Source organism: Lithobates pipiens, unplaced genomic scaffold (assembly GCF_037356315.1).
Source record: "Lithobates pipiens isolate NorthernLeopardFrog02 unplaced genomic scaffold, aLitPip1_a1.2 Scaffold_3, whole genome shotgun sequence".
Lineage (NCBI taxonomy): Eukaryota > Metazoa > Chordata > Amphibia > Anura > Ranidae > Lithobates > Lithobates pipiens.
The window spans coordinates 168,718,538-168,732,778 of NW_027507790.1; the positions used below are offsets into that span (position 1 = coordinate 168,718,538).

The following is a 14,241-nucleotide window of genomic DNA, read 5'->3' on the forward strand; positions in this document are numbered from 1 at the left end:
CTGCACGACTGGTCCGAATGCAATGCAAATTCAGCTATACAAACTGTATGGCTGAATTCCCATCACTCAAACATCGCATGTGATTTGCACAGCAGTGCGGAAAACACATGCAATATGACACCGCAGCAGTGTGAACCCAGCCATAAACATTTTTTTTTAAAGGACATAAAAAGCTTTTATTTGGTACATTGTTTAAATATATACTGCCCAGGTTTCTATAGTATAGGATCACAAATGGAAAACAATGTGGAAAAAAAATAAATGGGTTAAAACTATGTTTTAAACACTGTATTGTCTTCTACTGTCTTCTTTAAAGAGGAAGTAAAGTCTTATTTTGTAATTGTAACTAGTTAAAGCATATAATAAGGCTTACTTCTATGTACCATGAATAACTCCTAAACATGCACAGTTTAGAAGATATTCAGAGTGCATGCAGCCAATGACGCTATCAGCGCATGCGCTCTGAAGGTTCAGCTTACCGTGCCAGACCTTCAGCACCTGAGCTATACGGCTACTCATAGCGCTGGAGCCCACAAACCTGGAAGAAACACTGGGGAAGATGTCAGCTGTCTCAGCAGTGTGCAGGCATGGCTGGAGGGCTTCATTCTAAAGTATTTCATAATGAGCTAGTATGCGACGCATACTAGCTCAATATGCATTTGTCTTACAGGTTTTTTTGTATCCACAAAATTTTTTATAGAAATTTTACACAGATTATACAGGTACTACCATAAAACACATAACCGAGATAAAAAAGGTACACGTTTCCGTGTAGAAGGATACATAAAGTTCAGAGTCCAAAAAAGCAGGAACCAACCTATGGTGTCTCCACATACGCTAACCAAACAGTCACACAGAAAAACACAAAGTGTTAGAGCGCATTTCTTGTTGAGCGGGGTGTGTCTTATGTTTGCTAATTTCCAATGGGATGGGAGCCTTCACATAGAAGTATTCAGTATATCTTCTGTAAGTACCATAACACTAGCTAGGAATGGAAGATGTGTCCAACTACTAGGTCGGCTTTCACTTACAAGGCTTTTTGTTGAGTAAGATAAGAGACAGAGAAAGAATGGAAAGGATAAGAAGGGACACAGGAGGAGGGGAAGGAAGGCAGACTAGAGTAGAGGGGCAGGGAAAAGGGGGAGAGGGGATGGATGTGGGGAGGCCAAGATGTCTTGCAGGTTTTTTTTCGGGGTTTAGTAGCTCAGGTCTCCCGGTGAGACGGGGGAGCCTCAGAAGGCTGTGGGAGGACAGCAGGGGACCTCCCCTCCAGCTGCTTGTAACAACCGGTTGTTATTAAAAGATCCGATCTTCGTTACAGGTACACGATTTGGCGCCAAGTGATTAAAGTAAAGCTAAACTCCACAATACTTACCTTCAAACAGTCATAACATCCCTCACTGACACCAGCATCTTCTACCCGGCTTCTTCAGGTTGCCATGCTGAAGCCATATTTATTGGTCGGCGTGAAATAACATTACTTCAATGCATGGGTGGAAAGGAGTCATTCCAGCACACACATTTTGTGCCAAAATGTAGACTGAGCTGTGCTTGCACAGCTCTGTGCACATTCCAAGGAAGTCTGCAAGCAGGTAGGTTTCTTTTATTAGTCTATATTATAAAGAACCTGGCAGCTTGCAGTTTTCAAAAGCAAGACTTTAGTTGTGCTTTAATAGCAACAGCGTTATTGTCAAACATAGCAGTGCTGCTAAAACTTGGTCTGGACACCCATCTTTAAAAAAAGAAAAAAAAAAAAACGTTGGTACAAAAAGGGCGAATGCTTCTCAAAACCACATGGATAGCACCGGTAGCAAGTCTCACCAAGGCACTGTCCGGAGAGAGTGGGGAAGATGCATCAGAATCCTGTGTGGATTTTTTCCCAACAGCAGCAAGTTTACTTGTATCAGCAACTTCCCCATTAGGTAATAATCCATCAGCAAACCACACCCTCTTCTGCTCCTTCTGATTCAGGCCTAAAATGAAAAAACAAAAAGAACAAATGACAAATCACTGGTTAGAAATGGAATTTAGAATCTCTAAATTATAAAAGTAAACAACATGAAAATAGAACTATATGCAAAACTTTTTTTTTCTTCATTTTGTATAGTCACGGAGGGTTGTAAACACCGTCAGGTTTTTTTTGTTATCTGCAGTAGATATAAAAAAAGTCTACACACTCCTGTTAAAATGTCAGGTTTCTGTGATGTAAAAAAAAAAATGAAAGAAAGTTAAAGAATTTCTCAACTTTTTTCACCTTTCATGTGACCTATGCATTGTACAACAAGCTGAAATCGTTAAGGTGGAGGGAAGTAAAAATAAAAAATAAAAAAAATATGGTTGCATAAGTGTGCACACTCTTAAAAACGAATAATTTGTTGAACCACCTTTTGATTTTATTCCAGCGCTCAGTCTTTTTAGGTAGGAGTCTATCAGCATGGTACATCTTGACTTGGCAATATTTGCACACTCTTTGCAAAAACTCTCCAAATGTGTCAGATTGTGATGGCATCTCCTGTGCACAAGCCTGAAGGTTTTGTGCCAATATTGGTATTTGGAACTGTTCATAATTCCTACTAAGTTGACGAAGGTCCCTGTTCCAGCTGAAGAAAAACAGCCTCAAGGTATGATGCTGCCACCACCATGCTTCACGGTGGGTATGGTGTTCCTTTGGTGATGTGCAGTGTTTTTTCACCAAACATCTTTTGGAATTATGGCTAAAAAGGTTTTCCCACATGCTTTTGGGAGACTTCAGATGTGTTTTTGCTAAATTTAGCCAGGCTTGGATTTTTTTTCTTCGTAAGAAAAGGCTTCCGTCTTGCCATTCTAAACACACCAGCAAGTCCACCACCGAATGGCTGAAGAAAAACAAAATGAAGACTTTGGAGTGGCCTAGCCAAAGTCCTGACCTGAATCCTATTGAGATGTTGTGGTATGACCTTAAGGCCGTTCATGCTCGAAAACCCTCTAATGTAACTGAATTAGGACAATTCTGCAAAGATGAGTGGGCCAAAATTCCTCCAGGACGCTGTAAAAGCCTCATTGCACGTTATCGCAAACGCTTGGTTGCAGTTGTTGCTGCTAAGGGTGGCCCAACCAGTTATTAGGTTTAGGGGGCAATCACTTTTTCACACAGGGCCATGATGGTTTGGATTTTTTTTCACCTTTAATAATAAACACCTTCATTTACAAATTGCATTTTGTGTTTACTTGTGTTGTCCTTGACTATTGTTTAAATTGGTTTGATGTTCCGAAACACTTAAGTGTGACAAACATGCAAAGGAACAGGAAATGAGGAAGGGGGCAAACACTTTTTCACACCACTGTAGGTCTCAATTAGCAGCTTCTCAAGAAAGGTGGCCGAAACTGGTCCCTCAGCACCCTCCGGCAGCCCTATCAAGCGAAGATTGGACCTGTGGGCTCATTTTGGGCCAATTTCTGGAGCTGACATTGCACTTCCTCATGTGAGTGTTGAAGAGGGTGTAGTACATCTAGTACATCCTCTGCCTGACCAATTCTGTCTCTTTAACCGAGTCCCGGAGTTTAGTCAAATTTTGTCTGATAAGGGAAATGTCCATCCTCTATCTTTGTGGTTAGGGACGACGGACATGCAGACATAGCTTCCAGTACCTTGGCAGTGTCATTTGCCGTGTGCTCTGTAGGTGAGGGCGGGGACGGGTGGCCATCTTGCTCCTCATGGTCCGTCTCCTGTCGCCTGTATTTGTCCAGCGATGAGGAGGCGGTCGTGCTCCTCTTCAGCTGGGACAAGATGGGCACAATATAGGAGTCTCAATCCGTCTGGCAGGAGTGTGGTTAGGCCACTGTGGGTATACAGGATACTAGATCAGGATATACCGAGAGCGGAGCTTACTCGCGTCCTACACCATTGCTGTCCACCCCCCCCTCTGACCATCTCCTGAAGCATGGCCGCAGTCTCTGACAGTCTCCGTATACTATGTCTGCAGTCTCTGATCATCTGTATCAGATGGTTAGAGACTGGGGACATGATAAATGAGATGGTTAGAGACTACAGACTGAATTTTTCTTGCACTAAAAAAGGTGCCAATAATGGCCAACAAATTCACATTAATTTAAATTGATATTAATTAAAAGTCGAATACAATTGTACATAAAAAAATAAATATATATATATATATATATATATATATATATATTTTTTTTTTTTTTTTTTTTTTTAATAATGTTTGGTAACGGTTTTTGGCCGAGTTCATTTTCGCCACCAAAATTTCCATTCGTGCACCACTATTTTGAAGCCCTCTGTGGACCACGTCTTTTGCTGTAGGATGCGACTAAGAAAATGTCAGGAAAGACAGACTGAACTTTATTTGGGGTTAATCAGAGGCACTTTAAAAATGATGGTAGGTGTGTACTGACGCCTATCCAACATTAGTTTAAACGTGATTGCTTAATTCTGAACACAGCTACATTCCCAGTTATAAGAGGGTGTGCACACTTACGCAACCACATTATTTTAGTTTTACTCTCTCTTTTACTTTTTAAACTGAGTTGTACAGTTTATAGGTCACATTAAAAAGGTAGAAAGAGTTCTGAAATGATTTACCATTGTCTAATCACAGAAAGCTGACATTTTAAACAGGGGTGTGTAGACTTTTTAAATCCACTGTATGCCAAAATCAGGGAGATTTCCCTTAATTTCCTGTCCCATAGCCAAAACAGGAAGTAAGACAAAATCCCTCCAAATCAAGGTAAAGCCTTTTTGTCACCAGAACTTAATATTTGTAACTTAAACATTAATATTTGGTTAAATTTTGTTTCTTCGGGTATTTACCAAACCATATTCAAGCTATAGTTATATAATGGATATGGGCTGAAAGTGCACAATCAAGTTTAATTTGAAGGTATGTACATCCAAATCGGAGGAAGGGTTTAGGTATTACAGCAGCTCTTAAACATTTAAGGGCCGAGCCTCTTTTTGAGATTTGTTGTTTACAAGTTAAAGACTTTTTTTGCTAGAAAATTACTAAATGTATAATGTTTGGGGGTTCTAAAACCCTAGAGAATAAAATGGCAATACTTTGTCACACCATATTTGCACAGCGGTCTTACAAAAGCACTTTTTGGAAAAAATACACTTTTTTGAATTAAAAAGAAAGACAGTAAAGTTATCCCAATTTTATTTCAATATTTCTTTATTGAATTTCAGAGTTTAAAACAAGATATACAATTCATAACAGCTTATCAGAGGTTCCGACTAGAGAAGCATATATAGATCCTACAGATCAGAGTAACGTAACACATAGCTAGTCTAATATGCAAACTAGGTGAAATAATATTGGGTACAAATATTAGAACAATAGAGTAGATATGTAATATCTCTAGTCGTTGGGAAGGGGGGAAGGGAATAGATGGGATAGCCCCAGTTAGGAACACAATGGATACATCAGGAGGGAATGGTTAGATATGAGAGTACATTAGTCGGACAATACTATTGATAAGGAATATCAAGTAGGAACTAAGAAGTTATCCCAATTTTAATTATATTGTTTTTTCTTATTTTACTTTTTTACACTGTTCTTTAAGAAAAAAAAAATAGGAATAAAAAGTGACACAATTATTATTATTACAAGGAATGTAAACATCCCTTGCAATAGAAAAAAAAAGGCCATCAAGTCTAACCTGTGTGTGTGATTATAGGTCAATATTATATTGTATATCCCTGTCTGTTGCAGTCTATCAGGTGCTTATCTATCTTATCTTAGTTTCTTGAAACTATCAATGCCCCCCCCGATGAGACCACCGCCTGTGGAAGGGAATTCCACATCCTTGCCGCTCTTACAGTAAAGAACCCTCTACATAGTTTAATGTTAAACCTCTTTTCCTCTCATTTTAAATGAGTGACCATGAGTCTTGTTAAACTCCCTTCTGCAAAAAAGTTTCATCCCTATTGTGGGGTCACCAGTATGGTATTTGTATATTGAAATCCTATCCCCTCTCAAGCGTCTCTTCTTCTGAGAGAATAAGTTCAGTGCTTGCAATCTTTCCTCATAACTAATATCCTCCAGACACTTTGTTAGCTTTGTTGCCCTTCTTTGTATGTGCTCTATTTCCAATACATCCTCCCTAAGGACTGGTGCCCAGAACTGGACAGCATACTCTACCAGAGTCTCGTAGAGCTCAAAAAATATTGTTTTATCTCTGGAATTAATCCCCATTTTAATGCATGCCAATATTATGTTTGCTTTGTTAGCAGTAGCTTGGCATTGCATGCCATTGTTGAGCCTATCATCTACTAGGCCTCCCCCAGGTCCTTTTCCATCCTAGATTCCCCCAGGAGGTTCTCCCCCCAGTGTATAGATTGCATTCATATTTTTGCCAACCAAATTCATTATTTAAAATTTTTCTACATTGAACCTCATTTGCCATGTAGCTGCCCACCCCATTCATTTGTTCAGATCTTTTTGAAAGGTTTCCACATCCTGTGGAGAAGTTATTGCCCTGCTTAGCTTTGTATCATCCGCAAATAAAGAGATTGAACTGTTTATCCCATCCTCCATTTATGAACAAATTCAACAGGATTTGTCCCAGCACAGAACCCTGGGGGACCCCACTACCCACCCCTGACCATTCAAAGTACTCTATCACCGCCCTCTGAACTTGCCCTTGTAGCCAGTTTTCAAACCATGTAGTCACCTTATCGTCAATGCCAGTGGGCGTTATTTTGTACAGTAAACGTTTATGGGGAATTGCGTCAAATGCTTTTGTAAAATGCAGATACACCACATCCATGGGCCTCCTTTATCTAGATGGCAACTCACCTCCTCATAGAAGGTTAATTGATTGGTTTGGCAAGAACGCTTCTTCATGAATCCATGCTGATTACAGCTAATGATACTGTTCTCATTACTAAAATCTTGTATATAGTCCCTTATCATTCCCTCCAAGAGTTTACATACTATTGCGGTTAGGCTAACTGGTCTAATTCCCCAGGGATGTATTTTGGGCCCTTTTTAAATATTGGTGCTACATTGGCTTTTTTCCAATCAGCTGGTACCACTTCAGTCAGTAAAAATTATAAACAAAGGTCTGGCAATTACTTGACCGAGTTCCCCAAGTACCCTCAGGTGCAAGCCATCTAGTTCCAGTGATTTATTAATGTTAAGTTTTCCAAGTCTAATTTTAAATTCTGTCCTCTGTTAATGGAGTAGTCCACACCTGTTATTTCTTCATCAATTACGCAGGTAAAAAAAAGGTCTGGGAGTTGATTTTAAAAAGGCCCGTACACACGATCTGACTTTTTGACAAACATGCAAATTAGCTGTTTTGGAGCAACATCCGACAGTGTGTACGCTCCATCGGGCAAACTTTTTCGGTTTTCATCTGACTTTTGTTGGCTGTGCGAACGGACAAACTTTCTGGCAACAAAAGTCCGATGGAGCAAAGCCTGATCCTGTGTACAGAAAACCATAGGACTTTTGTACAAAGTACAAACACGCATGCTCAGAACCAATGCAAAAGATCAAACAATACAAAAGTTGACCAACGGCGGCGGTAAAGAGCAGAAAAAAAAAACACGTGATTTGGTGAAAGTTGGCTGAAAAAGTCCTGCCGTGTGTATGCATTACAAGTTCTCGGCCGACGCCCTTTGTACAAAAATCCACAGGAACGTTTAGTCCGATCGTGTGTATGAGGCTTAAGTGTGGTATTTGCGTTTGGAATCTATTGCTGTGAACCTACATCATGTATTCAAAGGAGCTGTCCATGCAAGTGAAACAGGCCATTGTAAGACTTCAAAAACAAAAATCCAAATCCATCAGAGAGAAAGCAGCAACATTAGAAGTGGCCAAGTCAACAGTTTGGTACACTCTGAGGAAAGCAGAACGCATGGGGGGTCAACATAAAAAGGGCTGGAAGTCCACAGAAGATAACAGTAGTGGATGATCGCAGAATCCTCTCTATGGTAAAGAAAAACCCATTCACAACATCTAGATAAGTGAAGGACACTCTCCAGGAGGTGGGCATATTATTGTCAAAGTCTACAATCAAGAAAAGACTTCACAAGAGCAAATATAGAGAGAGTGTTCACCACAAGGTGCAAACCATTCATAAGAAGAATAGAAACGCCAGGATTAGACTTTGCCAAAAAAACATAAAAAAGCCAGAACAGTTTTGTAAAAGCATTCTTTGGACAGATGAAACTAAGATTAATCTGTACCAGAATGACGGGAATAAAAAAAATAAAAAAATAAAAAAAAATAAACAGTGTGGAGACAGCTTGGAACAGCTCATGATCCAAAGCACACAACGGCATCTGTAAAACATGGTGGCGGCAGTGTGATGGTATGGGCATGCATGACTTCCAGTGGCACGGGGTCATTGGTGTTGATTGATGATGTGACAGAAGCAGCCAGATGGATTCTGCAGTGTTTAGAGATGCAGTATCTCACAAAAGCGAGTATACCCCTCACATTTTTATAAATACTTGTATATTATATCTTTTCATGCGACAACACTGAAGAAATTAAACTTTACTACAATGTAGCGAGTATACAGCTTGTATAAGAGTGTACATTTGCTATCCCCTCAAAATAACTCACACAGCTATTAAATGTCTAAACCTCTGGCAATAAAAGTGAGTACACAAAATTTCCAAATTGGGTCCAAAGCGTCAATAAATTTCCAGCACTGCCTTAACCCTCTTGGGCATGGAGTTCACTAGAGCTTCACAGGTTGACAATGGAGTCCTCTTCCTCTCCTCCATGACATCACAGAGCTGGTGGATGTTCGAGACCTTGAGCTCCTCTTCCGCTTTGAGGATGCCCCGTAGATGCTCAATAGGGATTAGATCTGGAGACATACTTGGCCAGTTCATCACTTTTACCCTCAACTTCTTTAGCAAGGCAAGGCAGTGGTCATCTTGGAGGTGTGTTTGGGGTCATTATGTTGGAATACTGCCCTGCGGCCCAGTCTCCAAAGGGAGGGGGTTCATGCTCTGCTTCAGTATGTCACAAGTATATGTTAGAATTCATGGTTTCCTCAATGAACTGTAGCTCCCCAGTGCCGTAATTTTTGATGCAGCCCCAGAGCATGACACTCCCACCACCATGCTTGACTGTAGAGAAGACACACTTGTCTTTGTACACCTCACCTTGTTGGCGCTACACATGCTTAACACCATCTGAACCAAATAAGTTCATCTTGGTCTCATCATACCACAGGACCTAGTTCCAGTAATCCATGTCCTTATTCTGTTTGTCTTCAAACTGTTTGCGGGCTTTCTTGTGCATCATCTTCAGAAGAGGCTTCCTTCTGGGACGACAGCCAAGCAGACCAATTTGATGCAGTGTGCGGCGTATGGTCTGAGAACTGGCAGGCTGACCCCCCACTCCTTCAACCCCTGCAGCAATGCTGGCAGCATTCATATGTCTATTTCCCAAAGAAAACCTCTGGATATCACATTGAGCACGTGCACTCAACGGCAAGGAGTATTCTGAGTGGAACCTGTCCAGTTAAACCACTGTATGGTCTTGGTCACCATGCTGCAGCTCAGTTTCAGGGTCTTGGCAATCTTCTTATAGCCTAGGCCATCTTTATGTGGAGCAACAATTCAATTTTTTTCAGATGCTCAGAGTTCTTTGCCATGAGGTGCTATGTTGAATTTCCAGTGACCAGAATGAGAGAAAGAGTGTGGTAACACCAAATTTAACACACCTGCTCCCAATTCACATCTGAGGCCTTGTAACACTAAACGAGTCACATGACACCGGGGAGGGAAAATTGCTAATTGGACCCAATTTGGACATTTTCACTTAGAGGTGCGCTCACTTTTGTTGCCAGTGGTTTAGACATTACTGGCTGTGTTTTGAGTTATTCTGAGGGGACAGTAAATGTACACCGTTATACAAGCTGTACACTCACTACTTTGCAATATAGCAAAGTGTCATTTCTTCAGTGATATCACATGAAAAGATATAATATTTACAAAAATATGACAGGTGTACTAATTTTTGTGAGATACGGTATACTATCAGCCCAGAATCAGCCAAATGCAGCAAAGTTGATTGGACGGTGCTTCACAGTACAGATGGACAATGATCCAAAACACATGGCAAAAGCAACCCAGGAGCTTTTGAAGGAAAAGAAGTGAAATATTCTGCAATGGCCGAGTCAATCACCTGATCTTAACCCAATTGAGCATGCATTTCACTTGCTGAAGGCAAAACTAAAGGCAGAAAGACCCACAAAGAACAACTGAAGACATCTGCAGTTAGAGCCTGGCAAAGCACCAGAAAAGAGAAAACCCAGTCAAAGCCCCCCTCTGAAAAATTAGAATAGGTGGAGATAGTGGTGTTCAACCCACAGCTTAAGGCCAAGGGTCTTCCTTCCAATAAGATGCCTTTCCCGGAGCATACAGATATGAGGGACATGCGCTTTCAAAAATTGAAATACCAGGATCGCTTTATAGGTGAATTCAAGCCCCTCTTATTCCAAGAAAGTATACCAAGTTGGGACATAGGGCCAGTTAACCATCCAATCCAGAGTATCGGGCATTATGGCGTAGCAGGGGGGGGGGGGGGGTAAACTGGATGTGGATAGATCAGAAAAACAGATAGAGAGCGAACTGTATCAAATATTCCAATCAGACCCAAAATTAATATGAATAAAAACAGGATATAAAAAAAAAAAAAAAAAAAAGAAGAAGAAGGAGCACACCACACACACACACACACACACACACACACACACACACACACACACACACACACACACACACACAACAAACCAAACCCAGAGAACAGAAAATTGTCATACCTTCCCTCCCACCCTCACAAAAAACGGAGGAGAGCCCTCATCCTCAAATCCAGCAGGCACTCCGGAGGGCAAATGTGCAGAAGTCACTACAGGTATTCCAAGAAGGAAATGTGGTACATTACTTAAAGCTTGTGCAGTTAAACATTAACCATAAATAAATGCCAGGTTAACTGCCTGTAAACCAAGCCCCATCCAAGGGAAAAAAAAGAAAATAATCATCCAGTAGGCACACAACACTCAGAGAGGGGCCATTACTCAGTCCTCCAAAGCCCCAGGCTGGCAAGCGAACTGTCACAGAACAATTGGAACAAGCCTTCAAGGAGTTTAGCGTTTTCAAACAGCAGGTCACCTTCATTGTGGGCTTCATGGGAGCAGGAGATCACGATCCCTGAACTTTAAAAAAAAAAAAAGTGTGTGGCAGCATCCATTGCGGCCGTGGGTTGCAGGCATGTGGTAGGCACGCTTAAAAAGGGCTTAAGAGGTTTTCTGCAAAGTGGGTTGGGTCAGAGCCTTCAGCACCTTTGAGCAGCCCAACGATCTGAAAATTATTGCGGTGATTGCGATTTCCACATCCTCAGCTCTAGCTTCTAGGCGCTTCACCTTAATCTCTAATGTATGGAGGCCAGCAAGGTGGCCTCTGCGCACGTCCTCCGTAACCTGTTCCTGGAAAAGGTCAAGGTCTCAGCCCAATCAGACCAATGTCAGCTTGCACATGGGTTGATCTTAGTGGTAAGAGCAATCTGGCAGTGTTAATATTCCGCATAAGAGTCAAAGCTGGCAGAGGAGGCCGCTTCTGGGCCACCAGACTGTCTCAATGTCACAGAAGGGAAAGGCGGAAGGCCCCGCCACAGCCTCAGTACTTACAGGATCCACTGTACAGCAAGGCACGCTGGCATTAGGTAGGTGGTAGGGAGTCTGGACAGCCAAAAATCTGTTATTCCAAACAAGGATGGAAGACAGGATTACCACCAGAATTAAGAGTAATTAACGCTCCCATCTAGGACATGCTTAACAAGCAGAAAAACAACTTTACAACAAGCCATCTCTAGAATACCCATTTGCTTGTACTGTGAACTATTTCATTCTTAGGCCTCATGCACATGGACACATGAGGCTATACAATATAAAATTGGGGACATATTTCTGCACTCAGTAAATGCAGCTGCTGCTTACATTCGCCGATAGTAATGAGCAGCTGTTTGCAGATACATGCAGTACTTGCAAGAACTTGTGCACTTGTGTAAATCTCTGGATGCATACAAGCAAGGTGCAAGCATAAGCTAGGTTAGTCTATGAAAAGACATCCTTAGAGGCTATGACATTAGGGGAAAAAAAAAAAAAAAAAAACACATAGGTATGTTGGTAGTAGGAAGGGTTATCCTGGTCTGGCCAACAATATTTTTGTTTTACAGTGGTTACTCACTATGTAGGATTGCCCACTGTATAGTCCAAAAAGTGTAAAATCGACAAAAAGAAAAGAAAAAAAAAAAAAAAAACCCAAACCACACAGATTTTTGTACTTGCTATAAAAGCATTTTCTCTGAGTTAATTGATGGAAAGAGCAATACTTGTGACATATGGGTTTGATGTCATCTACCAGATACAGAATGTCAAGTGCAACTAAACTAAACACTCAGGAGGCAGCCAAACCTACTATCTGCAGCAAGGAGTTCAGTTAGTACCCAGCAGTATAGGAAATACCCACTGAGAAAGCCAAAAGACAACTGGGTAGGTGATGTGACCTTCAATGAATTCGGAGAACAGAAACGCAGTAGAACTCAAACTACCACCTACAGTGGTGTGAAAAAGTGTTTGCCCCCTCCCTCATTTCCTGTTCCTTTGCATGTTTGTCACACTTAAGTGTTTCGGAACATCAAACCAATTTAAACAATAGTCAAGGACAACACAAGTAAACACAAAATGCAATTTGTAAATGAAGGTGTTTATTATTAAAGGTGAAAAAAAATCCAAACCATCATGGCCCTCTGTGAAAAAGTGATTGCCCCCTAAACCTAATAACTGGTTGGGCCACCCTTAGCAGCAACAACTGCAACTAAGCGTTTGCGATAACGTGCAATGAGGCTTTTACAGCGTCCTGGAGGAATTTTGGCCCACTCATCTTTGCAGAATTGTCCTAATTCAGTTACATTAGAGGGTTTTCAAGCATGAACGGCCTTTTTAAGGTCATACCACAACATCTCAATAGGATTCAGGTCAGGACTTTGGCTAGGCCACTCCAAAGTCTTAATTTTGTTTATCTTCAGCCATTCGGTGGTGGACTTGCTGGTGTGTTTAGGATCATTGTCCTGCTGCAGAACCCAAGTTCGTTTCAGCTTGAGTACACGAACAGATGGTCGGACATTCTCCTTCAGGATCTCTTGGTAGACAGCAGAATTCATAGTTCCTTTTATCACGGCAAGTCTTCCAGGTCCTGAAGCAGCAAAACAGCCCCAGACCATCACACTACCACCACCATATTTTACTGTTGGTATAATGTTCTTTTTATGAAATGCAGTGTTCCTTCTACGCCAGATATACTTGGACACACACCTTCCAAAGAGTTCCACTTTTGTCTCATCGGTCCACAGAATGTTGTCCCAAAAGTCTTGGGGATCATCAAGATGTGTTGTGGAGAAATTGAGACGAGCTTTGATGTTCTTTTTGCTCAGCAGTGGTTTTCTCCTTGGAACTCTGCCATGCAGGCCATTTTTGCCCAGTCTTTTCCTGATGGTTTAGGCATGAACGCTGACCTTAACTGAGGCAAGTGAGGCCTGCAGTTCCTTGGACGTTGTTGTGGGGTCTTTTGTGACCTCTTGGATGAGTCGTCGCTGCGCTCTTGGGGTAATTTTGGGCGGCCGGCCACTCCTGGGAAGGTTCACCACTGTTCCATGTCTTCGCCATTTGTGGATAATGGCTCTCACTGTGGTTCGCTGGATTCCCAAAGCTTTGGAAATGGCTTTATAACCCTTTCCAGACTGATAGATCTCAATTACTTTCTTTCTCAATTGTTCCTGAATTTCTTTGGGTCTCGGCATGATGTGTAGCTTTTAAGGATCTTCTGGTGGACCTTACTGTGTCAAGCAGCTCCTATTTAAGTGATGCCTTGATTGTGAACAGGTGTGGCAATAATCAGGCCTGGGTGTGGCTAGAGAAATTGAACTCAGGTGTGGACAACCACAGTTATAGTATGTTTTAACAAGGGGGGCAATCACTTTTTCACACAGGGCCATGATGGTTTGGATTTTTTTTCACCTTTAATAATAAACACCTTCATTTACAAATTGCATTTTGTGTTTACTTGTGTTGTCCTTGACTATTGTTTAAATTGATTTGATGTTCCGAAACACTTAAGTGTGACAAACATGCAAAGGAACAGGAAATGAGGAAGGGGGCAAACACTTTTTCACACCACTGTATATAACGTTCTGACCAAAGCTGCCATCTGCTGAGGCA

At 41.4% G+C, this 14,241-nt stretch overlaps 1 protein-coding gene across 2 annotated transcripts in view; it reads right to left on the bottom strand.

The window, feature by feature from the left end:
- ZFYVE16 (zinc finger FYVE-type containing 16) overlaps positions 1–14,241 on the bottom strand; it is an 82,996-nt gene that overhangs the window by 32,060 nt on the left and 36,695 nt on the right. For both annotated transcript variants that reach the window (XM_077462469.1, XM_077462468.1), the window contains one exon: positions 1,822–1,973. In XM_077462469.1, the coding sequence (XP_077318595.1) occupies positions 1,822–1,973 (152 nt within the window). The remainder of the gene's footprint in view (positions 1–1,821; positions 1,974–14,241) is intronic.